General features: G+C 39.9%; 2 protein-coding genes across 2 annotated transcripts in view; both read right to left on the bottom strand.

Moving 5' to 3' along the window:
- Positions 1 to 13,262: 13,262 nt before the first annotated feature.
- On the bottom strand, positions 13,263 to 14,251 carry vox (ventral homeobox). Its single transcript, XM_030772275.1, has 3 exons — positions 13,975 to 14,251; positions 13,639 to 13,871; positions 13,263 to 13,526 (listed from the first exon to the last, which is right to left on the bottom strand). The coding sequence occupies exons 1-3, from the start codon at positions 14,249 to 14,251 to the stop codon at positions 13,263 to 13,265; spliced, it is 774 nt and encodes a 257-aa protein (XP_030628135.1).
- A 3,234-nt stretch (positions 14,252 to 17,485) lies between these two features.
- The window catches only part of kndc1 (kinase non-catalytic C-lobe domain containing 1), a 33,636-nt gene continuing 31,121 nt past the window's right edge, over positions 17,486 to 20,000 (bottom strand). The window contains exons 30-31 of the mRNA XM_030772274.1: positions 19,627 to 19,784; positions 17,486 to 17,717 (exon numbers count right to left, since the gene is read on the bottom strand). Coding sequence (XP_030628134.1) covers positions 17,486 to 17,717; positions 19,627 to 19,784 — 390 coding nt within the window. The remainder of the gene's footprint in view (positions 17,718 to 19,626; positions 19,785 to 20,000) is intronic.

The raw sequence follows: 20,000 nt of genomic DNA, 5'->3' as shown, positions 1-20,000 counted from the left end.
TGCTGGATATCTTAAGTACTTCTGAGTGTATTTTCATCCATCATTCTGCCTGCGTGGAAGCTGACGGTAAAGTGGAGAAACAAAAATGTTACGCGCACTGTCAGCCTCTCGTGCTCGTGTATGTGTGTGTGTGTGTGTGTGTGTGTGAGATATGAGGAAAGGTGTATTCGTGTGCTAAGTAAACACCAGTGTTTCTCTGCCCAGACACTTAGCTTGAGAGAGCCAAAGAAGCGACAGAATAAAAACGGGAAGGTGGGTGCTGTTCTTTGGAAGCACACAGGCTTGTTCTGACTGGTGGCAAGTTTTCAGAAGCATCTCAATACAATGCTGCCTAATCCAGCAACCGCTGAAAATTTCCGCTGTTCACTTCAAAAGATGATAGAAAAATGATTCTCTCCAACTTTTTTATTGTATTGAAAAGAAAAAAATGGTGTCATTCTTTGTTTTGCAGTCCTTATGGAGCAATTTATAATTTTATTATTGCTCCATTATTTATTACTTATTGTAATAATTATTTCCATATTATTTTTTTTTTGGTGTTGTTACTTGTTTGGATACTGAAATTCCAGTGTCACCTACAATCTTGTGTCCTACTTCTGTGTATGAGTGTCTGTGTGTGTGTTTGCGTGTGTGTGTGTATGTGTGTGTGTGTGTTTGCTTGCATGCCTGTTAATGTGTGTGTGAAAGAAAATGAGTGCGTGCACATGTGCGTCTACGTGTGTGTGTGTGCAGCCACTTTCTATGCATACACACGCACACGCACACACACACACACACACACACACACACACACACACACACACACACACACTGCCCACCTCTTTGGCCCCATTCTGTCAGCCCCCCTGTATGTGATGCAGATTGGTTTTTATGAGTGGAGTCCTGGGACCGCCCATCACCAGCTGTATGACTGTGCCACAGTGACAGAGGGACGGAAATTGAGGGAGGGGAACTTTAAAACACACCACCCAGCAGAGCAGGCATCAGGGGGGAATGAAAATACTGCAACACAATCACACACATGCTGAGGCAACACATGTGTAATTGACAATGGTTCATTACTGTGACGACGTAGCTTATATAAAACACATTCAGACTGACACATGGTGTATAAAGTTATCCTCACATGTTGTAAGCATTAGTAACATTGTTGTAATGTTTTATTACAGGGAGATTATAACCATATTTGGACCATAGCAGCATTTCAGCACATAACTTTGGACAATAATGTAAGTCAGTCACCAATGGTGGGCAGTAAGAGTGACAGGGAAGCACATGTTCATCCTGGCCCATTTATGGCCCCATTAGAAACACAGGATTAATATAAACTGGCATTGGACGCACACGCAGTGGACAAGCAATCCATTTTTCTATACTATTTCTTTAACGGGAGCCCACATGTTTTTTCATGATTTTTACTGATTTTAACTTCAGCTTCAAAACAACTGAGTTGTACTGGATACTGCTAGTATTTATACCTGTTGCACCCATTTCCCTGAAATGTGTTTCTGTACAAATATATAACCCTTAATAGTTATACAGACCTGAAAAAAGTTGAAATGATTTGTCAGTGACAGGTATGCACCATTATACATGTCTTAATACAAAACACAGCCTCAAATGCTTAAAGAGCCTACACTTGAGATCTTCAGGGCTTGGCTTTCACCTCAGTATGTGAATGAAGATAAACAGACTGAGGCTGTATGGATAATGTATTCTTTTTTTGGTTATTAATAGGTATTTTAAACATTGATGGAGCTAAAATGTGAATGTGGAACAGCACTTTCCGATGAATCATTTATAAATTAGCTTTTCTTTTTTCTTTTTTTTTTTTTTTTTTGCCAAGGGCAGCTTTTAATTGAATCATGCGGTCAATTTTCTACCACTGAATGAGAATTCAGTATGTAAGTTGGCCTCATACTTAGATTATAAATAAATAAATAAATCAAAAAATGCGCACATACATAACGTAAACGTATACATAAAAAATTCTTCCTATTGTTCCTGAATCTAACGACCTCGTCTCCTCCCTCGCCGACTGCAAACATTCAGCGGTCGGCTTACTAATTACCAGTCTGTTCACTCTTCATCTCCCACTCCTGTTTTCACTCTCTCTTATTTACCCCCCCCCCCCCCACCCCCCCACACCCCATATATTCACCTCTGTTTCACTCACTGTGTGCGAAGTCTACACTTGCCACAGTTTTGTTGAAAATGCTTCTGCTTGAACCTGTTTGCTTTCTGACAATCCCAACGTTACTTGTAGCGAGATGTTACTCCTTCATATATGCAACACAACATCCACTCTGTCACACAGGCACACATGCACACACAAGCACACGCACACACAAACACACACACACACACACATGCACACTACTCACATGCGCGCACACACACACACACACACACACACACACACATACTTCTGCTATAAGTGTGAATGTAAGTGTGTGTCTGCACGCATAAAACAGCAGACACATGCATCAGTTACTTATCTTCCACTGTTCCCCATTCTCCTGACATTGCAGACAAAAGACTACACAATCTAAACAACATAAAGTGATCACTGACAACACAGCAAATACAGTAGCTGAAATGATAGAATGTAAAAAAAAAAAAAAAGACGCAAATAGGACAGAAGTGTCACACATGTACGCCTATGTCTGTGAGTCTAACTGTCTCTTTATGCTCCCATGGCTTTGCAACCAAAATAGAAAAGCACAAACTACTGCTTGTCAGCAGTGACTAATGTTCTTCAACTATGAATAATGCTTTTGGGAAAGAAATGCCACATATTCGACTACTGTCGAAAAAAAAAAAAAAAAAAAAGTAAGACAGACGCATTTTAGAAAATACATATTTTATGTGATTTACCGCTGGGCCACGATTGTTAGAGGTTTGGTTATTTAAATATTTCTTTTGCCAGCATTAATATGATTTGACACTCATCAGAGTTAATTAATCACAGAGGCATTCGGCATAGTCGATGATAATGAATTTGAAATAAATATATAAAATGGCCTTTATAAAAAAAAATAAAGTAGGAAGTTGAAAAGAGTTGATGTTGAATAACAAATATGGGCAAACAAGGATCTGCAGCAACTTCTGCAATGTCAAACTAAAGTGTTTCTTTTCTTACCATGTAACAGTGGTGATTTTGCTGTGTACAAGTGGCTCTTTAGCACATGTCTTTAGTACAAGCCCTGCTCTTTCTGCTGTTCTCTGCATATTTCTGCCCTGTAGTGAAACCCTGCAAAACACTGTTATATATATATTAAAAAAAACCTACAGAATGTTAAAAACAGACCTAATTAAAGAGAGCCTCCCTGAACTCCCCGACCTAAAATGAGTCTCGGAACACCATTACACTGTAATAACCCAGGCATGAGAGAGAGAGAGTGAGTGAGAGAGAGAAGAGAGAGACAAAGCACTACTATTTTCCCCAATGGTGTGTTACACAATAAAATTGCACATATAATTTTAACCTTTGTTCCTCTGTAATAGGCACCGAGTCATAATTGGGTGATTGAAAAGTAGTCAGTGTCTGTAGACTGTCAGAGCAAATAGTTCTCTTCCTTTTCACAGGAAATTGAATTAAACGATACCTCATGACTGAACCAATTACACAGTGCTGCCACCTACTGATGATGGCATCATGTATTTAACTGAACTCTTCAGGTTCTCAGTAATGCGTTTATAAGGCCCCAGTTTATTGAAGGCAAAAACTGCCTGCAAGGAAAATGTCCACACAACTAAAACCACCAGATCAGTTTACTAGCTGCTCCAAGGTCAACAATTATGTCTATAAAAGGTTATGCCAAAGAAAATATGTGATAAAAAAAAAATTATATCTTTTTACCATTACCTCCATTACTAAAACAAACACGACTACATACACAGGCATGCATAAATAAGAACTGAGCTTAAGTCTTATTTTCTTGTGGTCTATTGAATTTTTCGATAGCTTTGATTAGCAAACAGAAAGACACCCAATTGAAGTCGACTGTGGATTCACACCAACCTCCATTCTGTCCTCTCTCCTTGATTCTTATGAGAGAAAGCTCTCTGTAGTGGTAATCAATTTTCATTATTGAGAATGTTTTACCGAAGTCTTTATTTCTGAACTATTGCAAAAATGCCACATGAATGACTTTTCTGTACCTGACCTCTAGCACCTACAGCACTGAATCAAAACTGATCTGAGCAGAAGGAAATAGCTCAAACAAGTTATTTCAGTTTTTTCAGTTTCTCTGTTCTGGGTGTAGATGCGTGCTAACCTTGACATTCCAGGACACTGTGTGTGTGTCTCTCTCTGTGTGTGTGTGTGTGTGTGTGTGCCTTTCTCTCTCTCTTCCTCTCTGTGTGTGTGTGTGTGTGTCTTCATTTGACTATGAGAGGCCTTGCCTGAGACCTTGAGCTCTGAAGCATGGGTCTTTTTCCCGCCAGGGAGTGAGAGAGAGAGACCCTGAGAGATAAGAGACATTTCAGCTAACGGGAACAGGGCGTCCTGATCCTACCTCCCTCCTACCACACTGGGGCCACAGCACTGATGTCCAAAGCCCTGATAGCAGATCATACGCCTCTGTGTTAAAGTCACTGTGGACTGCAACACAATCTCATGCTAACCAATCACCAGCTTTGGCTGTGGCACCAGCATGCTGGGTACAGCACAGACTGTTTACCAAGAGATGGTTTTGAGAAAAGCTCTGTTAATAGTTTGATCTCCGCAGGTGCCAGTTATGGCTCCAACCCAAGGAGGTGGGATATGAACTGAATGAGGAGAGAAAACGGCTACTGTGTCTTCCTCAAACATCTTCAAGGTCTTTGCAGAGGAATAAAAATCCCATGAGAAAGAAATTGCAGTAAGAAGACAGCCCTGGAGCCAGACTGGGTAAGTATGACTGAATCATTACCTATGATTGTCATCTGCTTTTGCTCCTGTATATTACTGCATCGCTCTGAAATGATGTGTACTTTTTTTTTAATGAAAAGGGAAAGTATGGTTGAGGTTGTGTCGTCGAGGTAATTGTATCTGTTGGTTTTGCTTCTCAATTTTGTTAAAAAAAAAAAAACGAAAAGAAAAACTCATCTCTCCATAACCAAAAAGAGGGGTAAAGTTATAATATTCTTACTAGGACAAATATTCCAAAACTCACTTCATGGATTCAAATGAGTTGTTATATGCAATGCTCTGTTGATTAGGTTATCCGTACATTTATGAAATTCCATACAATTTTTACGTTTCTACGTTTCATGTGCAATTATGACTCTCTCTCTCTCTCTCTCTCTCTCTCTCTCTCTCTCTTTGTTTTTCCAGCAGATCTCCCAAACCAAAAGACCGTGTCCAACTTCATACTCGCTGTTCCTTTTTCCTATGCAGATACCTCTTTGAGATGTAGCTTTAAAGAGGCATGGGGCATGGGAAAATGGGGCTTCAGAGGTGTTCCACCAGGACCTTCTCTCAAGAACCAACACACTGTCTTCTAACTGAGCCTTTTCGTCAATGATTTCTCAATCCTTTTACTTTTCTCAACCAGTGATTTCTGCATTACCAGGATATTCCATCATGATCTGTCTATGTTTTGCCTCTCCTCATTAACTTTCATCATTTTACTGTTTTTACCCATAATTTATGTATTATGAACACAATATGAGGAACTATATGCATCATTAAACACTTACAATATGTTTGATATACTGCTTTCATATTAAGTTTTAAATAGGTGACTTCTACTTTACACTTGTATATATAGTATCCTGACATTTTGTAAATGTACTAGTATAATATGACATTTTTATGACATGTTTTTTTTTTACTACAAAATATTTGCAATATGTTATTTGAACACAGCTGAAATGAGCATGTAGAATAAAGGGAGGCACTTCATTGCCCTCTGTCTATTGATCTTCTGTAGTAGCTGACACATATATTTTTTTTGTTGGTAGTAAATGCTTGATCTTCAGCAGGGTTTGTTTTAAAATATGCAGAGAAGGAAAAAAGAGAAATTTATGCTCAACTGACTGTTTTAATTTAATAAAACAAGTGAGGCAAAAGAATTCTCAAATGCATTGAGCTTTTTTTCCCCCTCTTTTCCAGTGCCGCATTTAATTAGCAAACAAATCAAATCTCCTTGGAGTAAAATAACGATGAATAAAATAAACGTTTGATTGTGTTGCATTAATCTTGATCTCTGCATAACTGTGCTGGTTACAACAATTCAGGGTCTACACTGGGGAGCTTGAATAGATGGTGCAAAAGTAAAATGAGGTAAACAAACAAAAGGGTGAAATTTACACTTATATCAAATCTTGGCTATTTCCGGTGAAAATTAAAAAAAAAATGCATTTTGACCAATTTGACCACAGTAAGTAGTTAGAAATTCTTATTTTAAAGCCACTTCATTACAAACTGCCCAGCACTACACTTGAATTACAAGGTACATGGAAAGCACTCTCTCTGATTTCAGCATACAGAACTTTTGAAAATGGAATCTTGTTTCTAGTGATGGAAGATTTTGCTTTGCGGGCCAGTGAAACAATTTTAAACGCTTTAAACAGACAACCCACAAAGCACAAATACACATATCCCAAAAGTACCAGAGGAGCAGCGCAGAGAGAATCACTATATCACATCAAATAAAATGACTGCCCACTCACTGTTACACACTCCCTGAAGTGCTCATTATTTTAGTGGTAAAACATAAAAAAGACCATGCTTAGATCACTGTGGTCTTCGTTAACTCTTGTGTACAACAGTCAATACTTTTTTTTTTTTTTATAGTAGACACTGCACACTGCAGGGAACATTTAATAGCAAACTCTTCATGAACATTTTGAAAGATTAAAAAAACCACCATGCCATTCAAAAATACTGCAGTAAAACTCGGCAAGTTTTAATTCACAAGCTCCATCTTCATCACTGAGACATTTTTCTTTTGTGACAAGTGACTAAAAAAAAAACAGGGGAGAAAGACAGATGGGTTTTCAAATTGACTGTTAGTCATGCAAATGGACATGTCAGGTCCATTCACAACTCTGCTTGTCTGAGGGCATCTCATCGGCTCCACTGCGACTGGATCAAATCGGCTTAGGAACTAAAGTGGTTCGTAGGATATTAACACTTTCTTCAAATCAGCTGAATAACCAAGTTTAAATCATCTGTGTTCCTGTTCTTTATACACAGTGGCATACAATGCATCTATACAAGCAGCTCCACACATGTTGTTATGTCTTCCTTTGACCATTTACTCCAGAGCCTACCTACACAGATGTAGTGAAGGCTGGCACTGCCTCCCAGTGGCTGGCATATTCTTGGCCTGTTCAATGACAGGTGGGTTTATCAGAGCACTGGAGTAGCAGTGCATGATCCTATCTGAGTGGGTGACTGGGTGAATTTTGTGCCTGTAACACAGCAAATGGATGGTTATAGGTCATGGAATCAGCCTTTGCTAAAGTGTACAATTGACAAAAGTATTGCATTTTCCAGCAATATTCTATCAATGCATTCCAACAAACAAAGTCTCTAATCACATTAACTGGGTGTTTATCACAATCAGTAACAAGCCTTTTTGATGTTTCTTTAATGTATATACTGGAATATCAGACTCTGCAACACCAGTGTTCTCAAATATGTAAGATAAATTTGTCAGTGAGAAGTCTCCAGATGATGAGAGGTGTGCACCAAGCTCATGAAAATTGGCCTGAGTCCCTCCAAATGTCAGAAAAATGGAGATGGATTGGGCACAAGCTAAGAAAAGACAAAACAAACAACAATGCTACAATCCACGAGGGAAACAGGGCAGGAGAGACAAAACAACTTGAAGCACTCCATTCTACAATAACTCATCAAATGGTTACCCGATGGCAGGAGACAAGGACAACTGCAGCTCCAAAATGCATCTTGGGGAGACAAAACAAATCCTCAGGTTAAGCAAGGTATTCATTACGGCCATAAGTAGCCCATAAAAAGACAAAAAAGGGCAATTTGAATATTTACTTCGACATGGGTTTGGTAGTGTGCGTGCAAGCATCCTTATACGTATTGGAACTGATTAGCATAGACTGAAAAACTTTGAAAAGTGTTCACTATGTCTCTGGTTGCGTCCCCTTTACTATTTTCCAGAAATGCGTGTTCTGTGATGAGGAAAAATGCAATGACCATTGCGGTAAACTGTATGTAGCTGAAACAAATGGTAGACGTGTGAACAGGAACTAACAGATGTTAAAAAACAGCAGTGCGGTTTCCGACAACAAGGCGATCACTTTCTGGATTTACTTGCCAAAGAGACAGCAACAACAGCACCACCAACAACAAAAATGGAATGAATACATTTATTGGGGGTATACTGAATTATAGCGAAAATAGCTTTTGTAATCAGTCGACAAATCACAATCCTGCAAAAAATAAGTCACAAAGAGTCGCAGGAGTGGTAAACAGGGACGCCACAAATAATGATCAAATGTAGAATAATGGTCATCAATAGACTGTTTATCAAGACGTGTCAGCAAACTACATTAAAATAAAGCAGATGATTAAATTTTCACTCGCTCCGCGAGGTGTGATTAAGTATCATACCACGAACTAGCACATTTATCAGTTTTGTATTTGAGGTTATTGTCAACGCGACAATGGTGAAAGTGCATTAGAACAAAACTACTATAGCCAATCTACTCTCTTGGCGATGAGGTAAAGAAGTGCCTTATCTTTCCTGTTAGAGCCTATCATTTTTTATCCATTGGTCTTTGGTTAAACACAACGATAAGTATCTTCACCATCGAGTGTAACTAGAAGAATCCGTGATGAAGGGTTTTGATAATATCAGTGGCTCATTTAGTAGGTATCAGATAATGACTTCAACGTGAGGCGATACGTAGTTCACCTAGACAGACTTGGAGGCGCCAAGTCTTTGCGCCTTTCTAGTGGGTGCGAATTCTTCGATTGAAACACAATTGGGCTCAATGTATTTCGATAATCCAGTAGTTACTCTCGCTTTGATGTCCCTTTGAAGATGCAAACAGCCCAGAAGCGCTCCGTCATCTAAGTATCAGTATCGCTCTGCTGGAGACTTTCTGCCAGTGTTTGTCAACAGGAGCAGGGTAACGGTTGTCTCTTGACGCAAGAAAAACTGTCTCAGACCAAAGCTACGTCTCAGACTGTCTCAAGTCATACGCACATAGTGCTTGACGCGTCACTCTTAATTTATGGTGTTCACATCAAAGAGAGGAGTAAGGGGGTCAACCCAATTTCAGGGCAAAGATTTTTTTATTTTTCTTTTGATGTTGGGATTTTCATTGTGGACGACAAAATTAAATAAAATAAAATAAAATAAAATAAATAAATAAACAAATACACCACCACTACAACAACAATAAAGCTGATAAATTAATCAGCAGCTACCCCGTTGCACGCTGGATAAATACCCCCGTTGCACGCTGGATAAATAGCATGTTTTTTCTTCACTAACAACATAGTTTTGTAAAGTTTGCGAAGTTTAAGAGCATTATGATATGCAACAATTATGGTCAACATTATGTCACTTTGTCATTATGTCACGTTGTCTTAGTCATTCTCAGGGCTAAACGAGTTAAAGCTATTCTCGGAAAACCAATTATCAATGAGATAGAATTGACTTGACATATTTGGCAAGCCAGTTATCTACTGGGCGCATTTATTTATTGTTTCATGGTCACATTAAATATGGTACAATGTCAATTTGCACTACCCTAAAAAGTAGAGCAATCCTCGATGGGGGAATTATTCAAGTGATTTGTTTCAGTAGAATCTGAGGCACAGATAATAGACTAGGGCCTACTCATAATGCTTGGCCAATTTACACTTTAAGATGACACCGACAACAAAATAGAGCAAACTGTTTTATTTAGTTCATGAAAATATTCATCTTAGATCTTCAATTATATACATTTTATTTATATACAAATATTTACATCTTCTAAATCTACACAGGTAGTGCTTAACATTGCGCAATGCTGTCATGCAGTTTCAATTGTAGTGTCGCTAGCAGTGTGGAAAGTAAATAACTGGATTCTATATGACACTGTGTTGCGTTTGCAAGTAAAACATAATGCTCAGAGATAGTATCCTCAGTAGTAAGACGAGGTGAACATCATCGGGTGCACTTGTCGTTGTTGATGTATATGTTGTATGGGAACTGCTTCGAATTGATGAGAATACAACAAGTGAGGGCCTGAAGAATGGGGAGGGAGCTGTCCAGGGACCCTGTGGTTCTGAAATGAAGCCGCGGGTGGGAACATCATTGGTGACAATATCGCTGGGGCAAAATATTCTGCACGAATATCCTGAACTTCTCGCTTCAGCTTCATCCTTCTATTCTGAAACCAGGTTTTCACCTTAACGCAAAACAAAACAACCCAACGTTAACAAATGTCAATTTAAAGCCAAAACATATTTTTTCACTCTTGTTATCTCTAAATGGTCACTTACGAAAAAGGAAATCGTTTTCTAATGAACTCTGTCCATACCTGCGTTTCAGAGAGATGCAGTTTCTCAGCAGTTTTCCTCCTTTGGGTGGCACCGAGGTACTTGTGTTTGTTGAACAACTTCTCTAGTCGAACGATCTGATCAGAAGTAAATTTCGTTCGAGCTCTACGATGAGGACCAGACTCTACCTCACTGTCTTCCCCAACCTCGCTCTCGGAATCCGATGTGTCACCACAGCTATCTGTAATAATTAAAGTAATAATTAGTATAATTTTAATACAGAATACAGGAGTTAAAACACAGGTATTGTCAGTGACACAACAGACGCGTTTGCACTGATACTCACTCATTGGAGAGGACGGGGTCTTAGTTGATTCTTTGTTATCTTTATCCACTTTTGCATGAAGCAGGTCAACCGTTTTTGGTGATGCTTTGGGCTCCACTAAAATATCTGTGTATGAGGCTGATGGTCGTGGAAGAACTGCACAAGAATTAGGTGTTTTCATATCATCAAAGTCGTTGTCATTGGAGACAACTTCCTGACCCTGCTGAACATAAGCAGAATAAAAACTTTGCGAAAGCCACTCTACAGAAAAGTTCTTTGCCATGATGGTTCTCACTGCTAGTTTGTCAAATAATTGGAGTCTCGTGGGTTAAATCCCGCACTATATGTAGGAGGGGTCCCAACTGCATTTGCATAAGCAAAGAGATCTCGACGGAACGATAAGTATTTGATGGGCGTTGTAATTGAAGTTAATAAATGTCGCAATCCTGGTTTTTCACACATTCTGTGCACTTGTCATATCCAGGCGCCACGAAGTCTGAGTATCGAGCTATGTGTCGACAGCTGTGTCGCCTTATCCCCTTTCCCGATAAATTATTTCGGCAAACAATCAACAAAGTTACAGGCAATCTAATAAAATCACCATTGTGTGGAAAAAGGTAGCAGTAGCCTACCCGTGTAAGAGAAAAGGCTTCCCTCGGATCACCTCAAGATTAAACCCTTATATTGTTTTTGTTGAAACAGTGCCTTTACTGGGGAATTATTTAGAAATGTTTCACAGCTTCTTCATACACAAATCAAATGTGTATCTCAACAATCAATTATAGGAGAGTATCTTACTGAGGCAAGTCGCATTCTGACAGAATAGCGTTGTTCTTGATACAAAGGGAAAATATCGTGATGCGGCCAACATTGTTATCAAGTTAAGGACAAGCGCCCTGTTGTCTGCCCATCTAACAGGCCCTGCATTCGGACTCCTGCCAAAGTCGTTTTCGCCTTATTGTCTACCATTAAACAGTTCACGGAGGTGGGTAAACGCACACTGACGCGAAAGTAAAGTAAAGCCGTTTGATCTCCAGTGAATAACAGATATTTGAATTGGTGCTCCCATTGGCGCCTCACGAGCCCGAAGACATGACGTAAACATTTGCAGAGGACCTTTATTTATTCACACGGATATGCAACCGTTTCACTTTATACTAATGATTCCTCTAGTGTAGCGTGACGGCGTTCTTTAGCCTACGAAGAAGATACCTCACCTCTTCGGATAATGTGATCATACGACGGTCTCCCTGTACTTAATAGGTTGCACTGACTGCTTACCTGCATCTGTTTCAAAATCACTACTGGTCACTATTTTACTTGTATCTGATAGCTACTGAAGATGAAGTCCCTTAACACAATCTCGCCACTGCTGTGCTTCAGTCTCCCCAATAGACACACAAACTCCAGACATCGTGGAGCCAGTCTCTTTGTCCTATGTGGCGAGTGTAAACTCATCAATGAGCGGCTTAATTAGTACTAATTGTTGGCCCTGATCTCCTCGTTAGCTTGCCTTTGAAGTGCAGCTTCAGAGACAAACAGTATTAGTTGACGCGCATATGAAAGCCCAGTGTGGGAGCTGCCGACAGCTTTGATTGCTCTACTGACACGCTGACATCTAAGCGTCTTTGACAGGTATCAGACATCTTTGGTGTATGCACTATACAAAATTTAATAAGCAAAAGGTTTAAAGGATGTTTCTGTAATCTTTTGAATTTTTGAATTATGTAAAGTATTTACTTAATCTTTGTCTTCTATCGGTACGAAAGCTGGCAAATTCCCAGAACTAAACTAAAATAAAACGATCCATGACCTTCATCCTCATTTGTTGTATATGACGATGCTAGGATTATAAATAGCAAAGGTATCAAAAGTAGGATCTCTTGCATCTCCCTTGCAACTCCAGAAATGTTATTTCCTCCTAAACTGGGCCTGACAAACAACATTAGACACCAAGATACGGACTGTACTCGCGCAGCCGAATGAGGTAAAATATGAAGCTATAAATATAGGCCATACATATGTTCGCTTTGAAACACCCCCTTCGACAATGCCACTAATAAAATGATCCCTTAAACTCTTGCACAGAACATGCTATGGTTTCTTCAATCCCCATCTGAATCAGACAAGTCAGAGAAGTCATGTTACTACCAGAACAGTTTGACATTGACCAATGGTTAATCCCTTTCAGACCACAACCATAAGCTCGAACCCGAATATATTATTATTAACCCAATCACAGTTATTTCTGGCCGGACGTCTGGCTTACGTCTGAACAAGACAAAAGACTTAAGAGGTCTTTTTTTCAAACGTATTTATTCATGACGATAAATAAACTTTTTTCTGTATTGCACAATAACATTATAGACTCTGCTTTTTATAAAACATACTTGTACAAAATCATATGTACATTTATTGCACACTAACGCGTGAATTAAGTAGCTTAATTGGGAAAGTCCTCTTTGATGTATTTTCTCAAAAGTAGTGTGGCGTCGACAGGGCTGGATGACTGGGCGGGTGAGAGATCATTTGTTGGACCGGGATCTGGGGCATCATATGCGGGTAGGGCATGTGTGGAGCCGGTCCGAAAGTCAGTCCCTGTCCATTGATACAATGGTACTGAACTGACGGGATAGGCGGGAAGATCATGGGGGAAAAGGTAGGCGCGAAGTACTCTGTACGCAGATCCTGGACCTCACGTTTAAGCTTCATCCTTCTGTTCTGGAACCAAGTTCTAACCTGAAATAGATATAAAAACAAATGGTTATGATATGTTGTCATATACGTGAGATGTAAACGTCCTCTGAAATCATGGTTTCTGAAGTGCACTTTGCGTTTTTATCTAACTAACCTGTGTTTCAGAGAGATTCAGTTTCAGTGCTGTTTTCACTCTCTCGCCTGCATCCAGGTACTTATGCTTGCTGAAGATTTTCTCCAGTTTGTTGATCTGATCTGGGGTGAATTTGGTTCGGATTCTGCGGTGAGAGCCTTCACGCTCTCCTTCTGTCCCTTCCTCAATAGAAGGGCATTCGGAAGCAGCTGCCTCGCTTTCGTAACCAGAAGAGTAACCGCTGTTCTCTGAAACTAAACAAATAATATTTTGGTAAATGACAGATGTACTTAAAATAAAATATTAATGTTTATCCAGTCGAGTAAATAATGTCCGAAACCACTTCACGGTACTTACAGCTTGGTGAGGAGCAGGCTCTTGGATGCAGTGGCGGGATAAAGCTGGCTTCTTTATCCTCGATCAGTTCGGTGTCCTTCTGTGCAGTCCTCACAACTTTAGGTTTAGGCTGGAGATAAACTTTGTCATAAGAAGTTGGGGGTCGAGGTTGAACCACGCAGGGAATGTGTGGTCTGTAAGGAGCTGGAGTCGTCCTCTCCATATTTTCTAATTCCTGTTTAGGCGAAGAATCGTGGTAACTCTGGGCTAGCCAGTCCACTGAGAAACTCTTGACCATATCTGCACTCTGTGACCGTCTCTTGATCAATGAAGCGTATCCAAAAGCGCTTGGAGTGTGTTGTGACAAGTCTGGCCTGAGGGCCGGTCAATATATAGGCCGCGGACCATACTCCAGATTAGCATATGCATAGGTGCGTTAACGCCTCATAGATTCTCAATCATTAAGGCTAATGGGTCGTTACTGAAGTCTTTACATATCCTGTGATTGTGTGAAAGCCTGGCGCCACGAAGTCTGTGAGAACCTGCTCATCTGTCTGTGTCTTCCTCAAACAAACCCGTTCCTCAGATGGTGACTTTGATACAACAGCTGGATCTGAAAGCCAGGGATCCACAGGATGACTCTGTTGTAGACATGTGCCAACACTACTGAAAACGTGAGAGCTTCGTCACATTGCAACATTTAGCTGAACTATTGATGGATTTTGATCCCAACCACATAAACTACTGATAAACTCTAGGTTGAATACAATTTATTATTTTCAGGACTACTCCCGATGTTGTTTTACATGACATCGATGCTTTTTTATTTATTTTTAAATTTTGGATGGGATTTATTTTCGCATTAGTTCAAATAATGCCAGGGAGAAAATGCTGATAGTGTAAAAACCGTTTACATCCAGCCGTTCACACCAAAACAATAAAGCAGCAATAACCTATGGTTTGTAGATTACATCGTGTGAGCGCCTCTGGTCTGATAAATACACTGAATTCTAGATACAGGCCTACCTTAAAAAAGTCTAACGATTACATGTCAAGCCAAACTGCCGGGATCATTTTTTCTTTACAATGTATGTAGGTCTATGGTTTTTCAAAGCATGTCTCAATTACTGCGCAAGTGTAGCTGCGATGGGAAAAAAGTCTTGTTTGGACTTTGATAACGTGTTTACTACACTGGGAAATTTGCTTTCTGAACTTTGTCTGGACCCCCGCCACCACACACACACAAACACACACACACACACGCACCACCCCTTACTGTCAAACAATGGCAATACGAATTGTCTTCAAATGGTTTCGTATTAACGCGTCCTTCGTACCCCAGCGAGTACTGGCGCCACTTTCCTCAACGTTTGGCGCAGACCGCTTAGGGCAACTCAGATCAAAGGGATTACAGTAGCAACACAATTAGGTTTGATTGACCAGTAGTTGAGATGCAAATTCACGAGTAAGGAAGCTCTAGGCTTAATACATTCTCGGTATAGCAGAGTATGCGTTAAGAAAGAAGAAAATTGGAAATGATACCCAAAGCAGTCAGAATGTCTGAGATACTGTCATAAAATAGACCAGAATGCAAATAATGCAAAAATAGAAAGTTATGTTGTAATTCATGATGATTTTGTGAATTCAAGTCACAGCGGATATTTAAACATGAGGTTTATTAAATCGTTGATGTAAACAAACGTACATATTTTTGTAAGTGCATTGATATATTGGTTAAATATATCAGAACAGAAAATGAAGTTAAAAAAAACACAGTGGCGCAGTTAATCGTATCTTTATGGCTCTTCACTGTATTCAACTCAGTTAAACTATTTTAATCCCTTCGATTAGTTTGGCTACCACCGGATAACAGACAATGCCAGTAAAGGGATCGTTTAGCTCTGACAATGTTGATAACCGTATGCTGAATGTTTCCTTTATCTATGATCTATAGTTCAGGGGGCTCGAGCTTTTTGCCTTCCAATTACGGCCTTTATCTTGGTCCCTTTGAAGCAGTAGGCCCCTGATCTCATCAGAAAACAATGAAAGGACCTCTCCCTTGCGGGTGGTGGGGCTGAAAGTCGTCTCCAAGGGCGCTTGTTTCCTCACCTGCGTGTGACAATTTTGAAACAAACTGGCGTCTCTCTTCACGCGTCACACAAATGTACGTCGTGACCATTACAGAGTTAACTTCATTTCGTAGTTTTTTTTGTTGTTGTAACAAAAAGTCTGTTATCAACCTGTTTATACAATTACACTGAAAATGTGACTCTGCTGGGTGAAAAAACTGGAACTTTTCATGTGAAATCTGAATCGCCATTATATGTCCAACAGCACACATTTGTACTATTACTAGTACACAACGTCACACATCAAATGATCATTTTGTGCTGATGAACACAAATATTTATATAAGAAATTTTAAAAAAATCAGACCTGTTTTAGCCCCACAAGTGAAATTTCAGAAAGGGGAACTTCTCTCAGAGTCCAAAAACAATGTATTGTTTCCCCTTCATAAAAACAAAGCAGTTGTAAAATTCTCACAATCTTGACAAATGTCTCAGGTTACCAATTTGTATCCAGAGGGGACACCACATAGATAACATGTGCTTCCTTAAATTATAATACCAATATTGATCAACGATCACTCAGTAAAGTATGAGAGAGAGAGAGAGAGAGAGAGAGAGAGAGAGATTAGGAAAGTAAAGAAATACTTTGGTGAAAAGTGAAAATGGATTTCATGCTCTCATCCTTATAAAGTTTTAATGGTATACAATCCCAACAATTTTTACTCCAGAACTTCCAGTTCAGTCCCAAAGAAATCAAAAATAGATCTGAAATCATATTATTCATTTGTTATAAGTGCCACTTCAAAAGAAAAATAATGACATAGGTTTCTACATTAGGAGTAGGATTGCACTGCAGAATTTTCAGTTTATTGCAGGTAAATGATAATGCAGTATTTCCATCTATAACTTTCAAGATTAATTAATCTCCAGAGCATTTGACTTAACAGCTGTAAAGATGTTTAAATGCATTAAAAATCATAGTGCCTATTCAATATCCTCCAACAAGTACACTAAATGTAAGTCCTGCACACAAGGAAAAACAGAGGACAATCTCTCTAGCATCTGTGTGTGAGCTGTCATTATTAAACTGCTGAAATATGGAGTGTGAAAGCAGAGTGTATCTGTTTTTTTGATTCATCACTTCAGTGCATCCACTTGGCCCCACTGATACAGAACTACTTCAACATTAGAAGTGAATGGATAGTTATTCCACTTCCTATCAGTCAAGAGCAAAAGCACACAGAGCGTTCTTCCCTTCTTCTGACTGTCTGTGGCCTTTCTGGACATCTATAAGGACAATAAGATGAAGCAGAGGAGCGTGATGTAATAGAGGAAGCGATGAAACCTTATACAAGAACCAATAGCATGTTCAGCTTCATTGAAATCAGCTGAAGTTTTGTCTCGAAGTGCAGTGGTCTCTCATTAGAGGATCTTTGAATGTTCCAGTCCTTCATATGTTCAGTTCACTGGAAAGTGGCCTTGACTCTACGCAGGGTGTCTTGTATCCTGCGGGTATGCCGATCAGCAGGGAGCTGGTGGAAGTTGGCATCATTGTCAGCGGCAAGAAGGGTCACGTCACAGGTTCCCAGGCGGCCAATTCGCCCGCGCAGGTATGCCTGTAGCTCCAGATCAGGGGTGTATGGATATACACTTTCCTGAAAAGCATGTACCTGACTCACAACCCTCGCAATGTTCCTGCAGAGTTAAGATAGAGAGAGATAGAATGAGTCAAGGGGGTTGATTAAAAGACACCTAAAAAGAAAGAGTGGAATGGGGAATAAAATTACAGAACAAGTAAAGGGAGTGAGTGAGTGAATGAATGAGAGAGAGAGAGAGAGAGAGAGAGAGAGAGATTTCTAAGGAACAGATAAATGTAACACTAATGAAATTTGAGGTACTTTTCAAGCTGATTAAAACTATGGTAAGGGACAACAACCGTGAAATATTACCCTGTTCCTTGGTCTTACACTAAAATCCCCAAATTTCTCTTTTTTTCACTCTGAGGGAAAAAGCACAAATGACCTAATTTCCAGGGCACTGAAGAAACTCCGTCTCTACAATAACCAGCTGTGTGGTTGTCTCTTGCTATGCCCATCCTGACCCAAACATCTGCCAGTGCCACCCAGTCACTCTCAACACCTGCTGCCAACACTCGTCCCCAAACCACACCATCTCCCACGATGCTCCATCTGGCTCCTCACACACGCCGTTTTCATGAGCGAGCTACGACATGCCTGCTCACCGAATTACCAGCTGCGCCATTGCAATCTTCTCTGAATCTCCCTGACCTCGCTGACCCTGACAGATGTCTGCCTGGCACCAGCAGGGCAAGGACAGGCATGCTAAGTCTAGCAAACAGAGAAGTTTGGATGTAGGTTCACATGCTATAGCATCGGCGTAGTTTTGGTCGAAGTTTTGGGATGAGATGTTGTGTACTGATAAAAAAGAGATAAATAGACATGAATTTAAATGGATTTTTAATGTACCATGATATCCAGAGAGGCAGTGGCTACGCAATCTACGTAAGTAACAAACCTTTGTGATGGGGGTGTAACGGTACACAGAAGTCACGGTTTGGTTCATACCACGGTTTGGACATCATAGTTCGGTACGAGTTCGGTACAACAGGGAAAAAAGCAACAAAAAACCCCAAATGCATAAGGCTAGGTTTCTTTCATTTATTTTGAAGCGTGTAGCCAATTGTAGGCTATTGACAGCCAGCATTGTCATCTATTATTCATTAAGAAATGTGATTTACTTCTTACTACAGTATACTGGTAAACAAGGACATAAGGTCCTTGAAAACTTACGACGTCACATGTTTACTCCACAGTCAGATCCCAAATCTTAGAGAGAAGAGAACAAACCATGAGAGAGTGAAATGAGAGTCTCATGGTTGTGAAATGTGGTTGTGCATTACATTCATCAATCTTCGCACATAGGCTACCGCATATTCTCTCTACAACTGCATGCACCGAACCGTAATGTCTGTGCCATGACGGTTTGGGATGAATACATGTACCGTTACACTCCTACTTTGTGATAAATTACATTCATGAGTGTATTTCAATAACAGGCCTCTGACTGGATTTTAGGTCATTTTGGGAGTGGGAAAACCTGCACATACTGTAATGTAAGCATAATAAGACAGGGTGATCCACATGAACACTTGCTCCATCCAAACTGTGAAGCAATCCAATGTGTATTTCAGGCCGAGCAGAAACGGATGGACCCAACGTGTTTTAGGTCTACACTCAAGCAGGTGTAACTAATGTTTCCGCTGAGAACCAAAGTCACCCGTGAGCCCACATATAGTGTATGCCCCTTTTTGGCTCATATGTATCTTAGAGTAAATGTGCCTCTCTCTTTGTTTGTGTACATATATTTATTTAATGTAGTAAAAAGTCAGAAACATCAGAAATCAATTCTGTTACATATGACCCTTAGGCAATTTCTGAATCCAGTGTTGTTCTTCAACATGTCTGGAAGCACTGATCTAGACCTAATCTGGCATGTTATGGTTGAAACATAACTCTTTAGGATATTTGTTCGTCAGTTCAGTAACACCATGCTGGTCATTAGTCTAGCATTTGAGGTGTCTGACCTCAACTTTGGCCACTTGTAGGTGCCATTGGTCAGTGTGAAAGCTCCTATCTCCAGCTGCTGGACGTGCATGGCCAGAATATGAGCAGAGGGAAGGGTGGGTCGACCTCTTGTCTTCTCTCCCTCCATCAGACACAGGTTATCGCTCTTCAGAAACACCTGGAAATAAGGAAAAGACTCAGGGAAAATATGTATGTCTTTCTCAAACACTGATGATGGAGAATATCGCCATTAAGTGGCTATTATTGAGTCTAGATCTTCCAATGAGAACTGTACTGCTACCACTTCCTAATCTACATTCTGTTATAATGTGATATATTACAGATACTATCTGGTTTTACTGAGGAAAAAAGAAAGTGGTTAAAAAATACAGGC

This window comes from Chanos chanos, chromosome 4 (assembly GCF_902362185.1).
Source record: "Chanos chanos chromosome 4, fChaCha1.1, whole genome shotgun sequence".
Classification (NCBI taxonomy): domain Eukaryota; kingdom Metazoa; phylum Chordata; class Actinopteri; order Gonorynchiformes; family Chanidae; genus Chanos; species Chanos chanos.
This window is presented reverse-complemented; position numbering and strand designations above follow the sequence as displayed.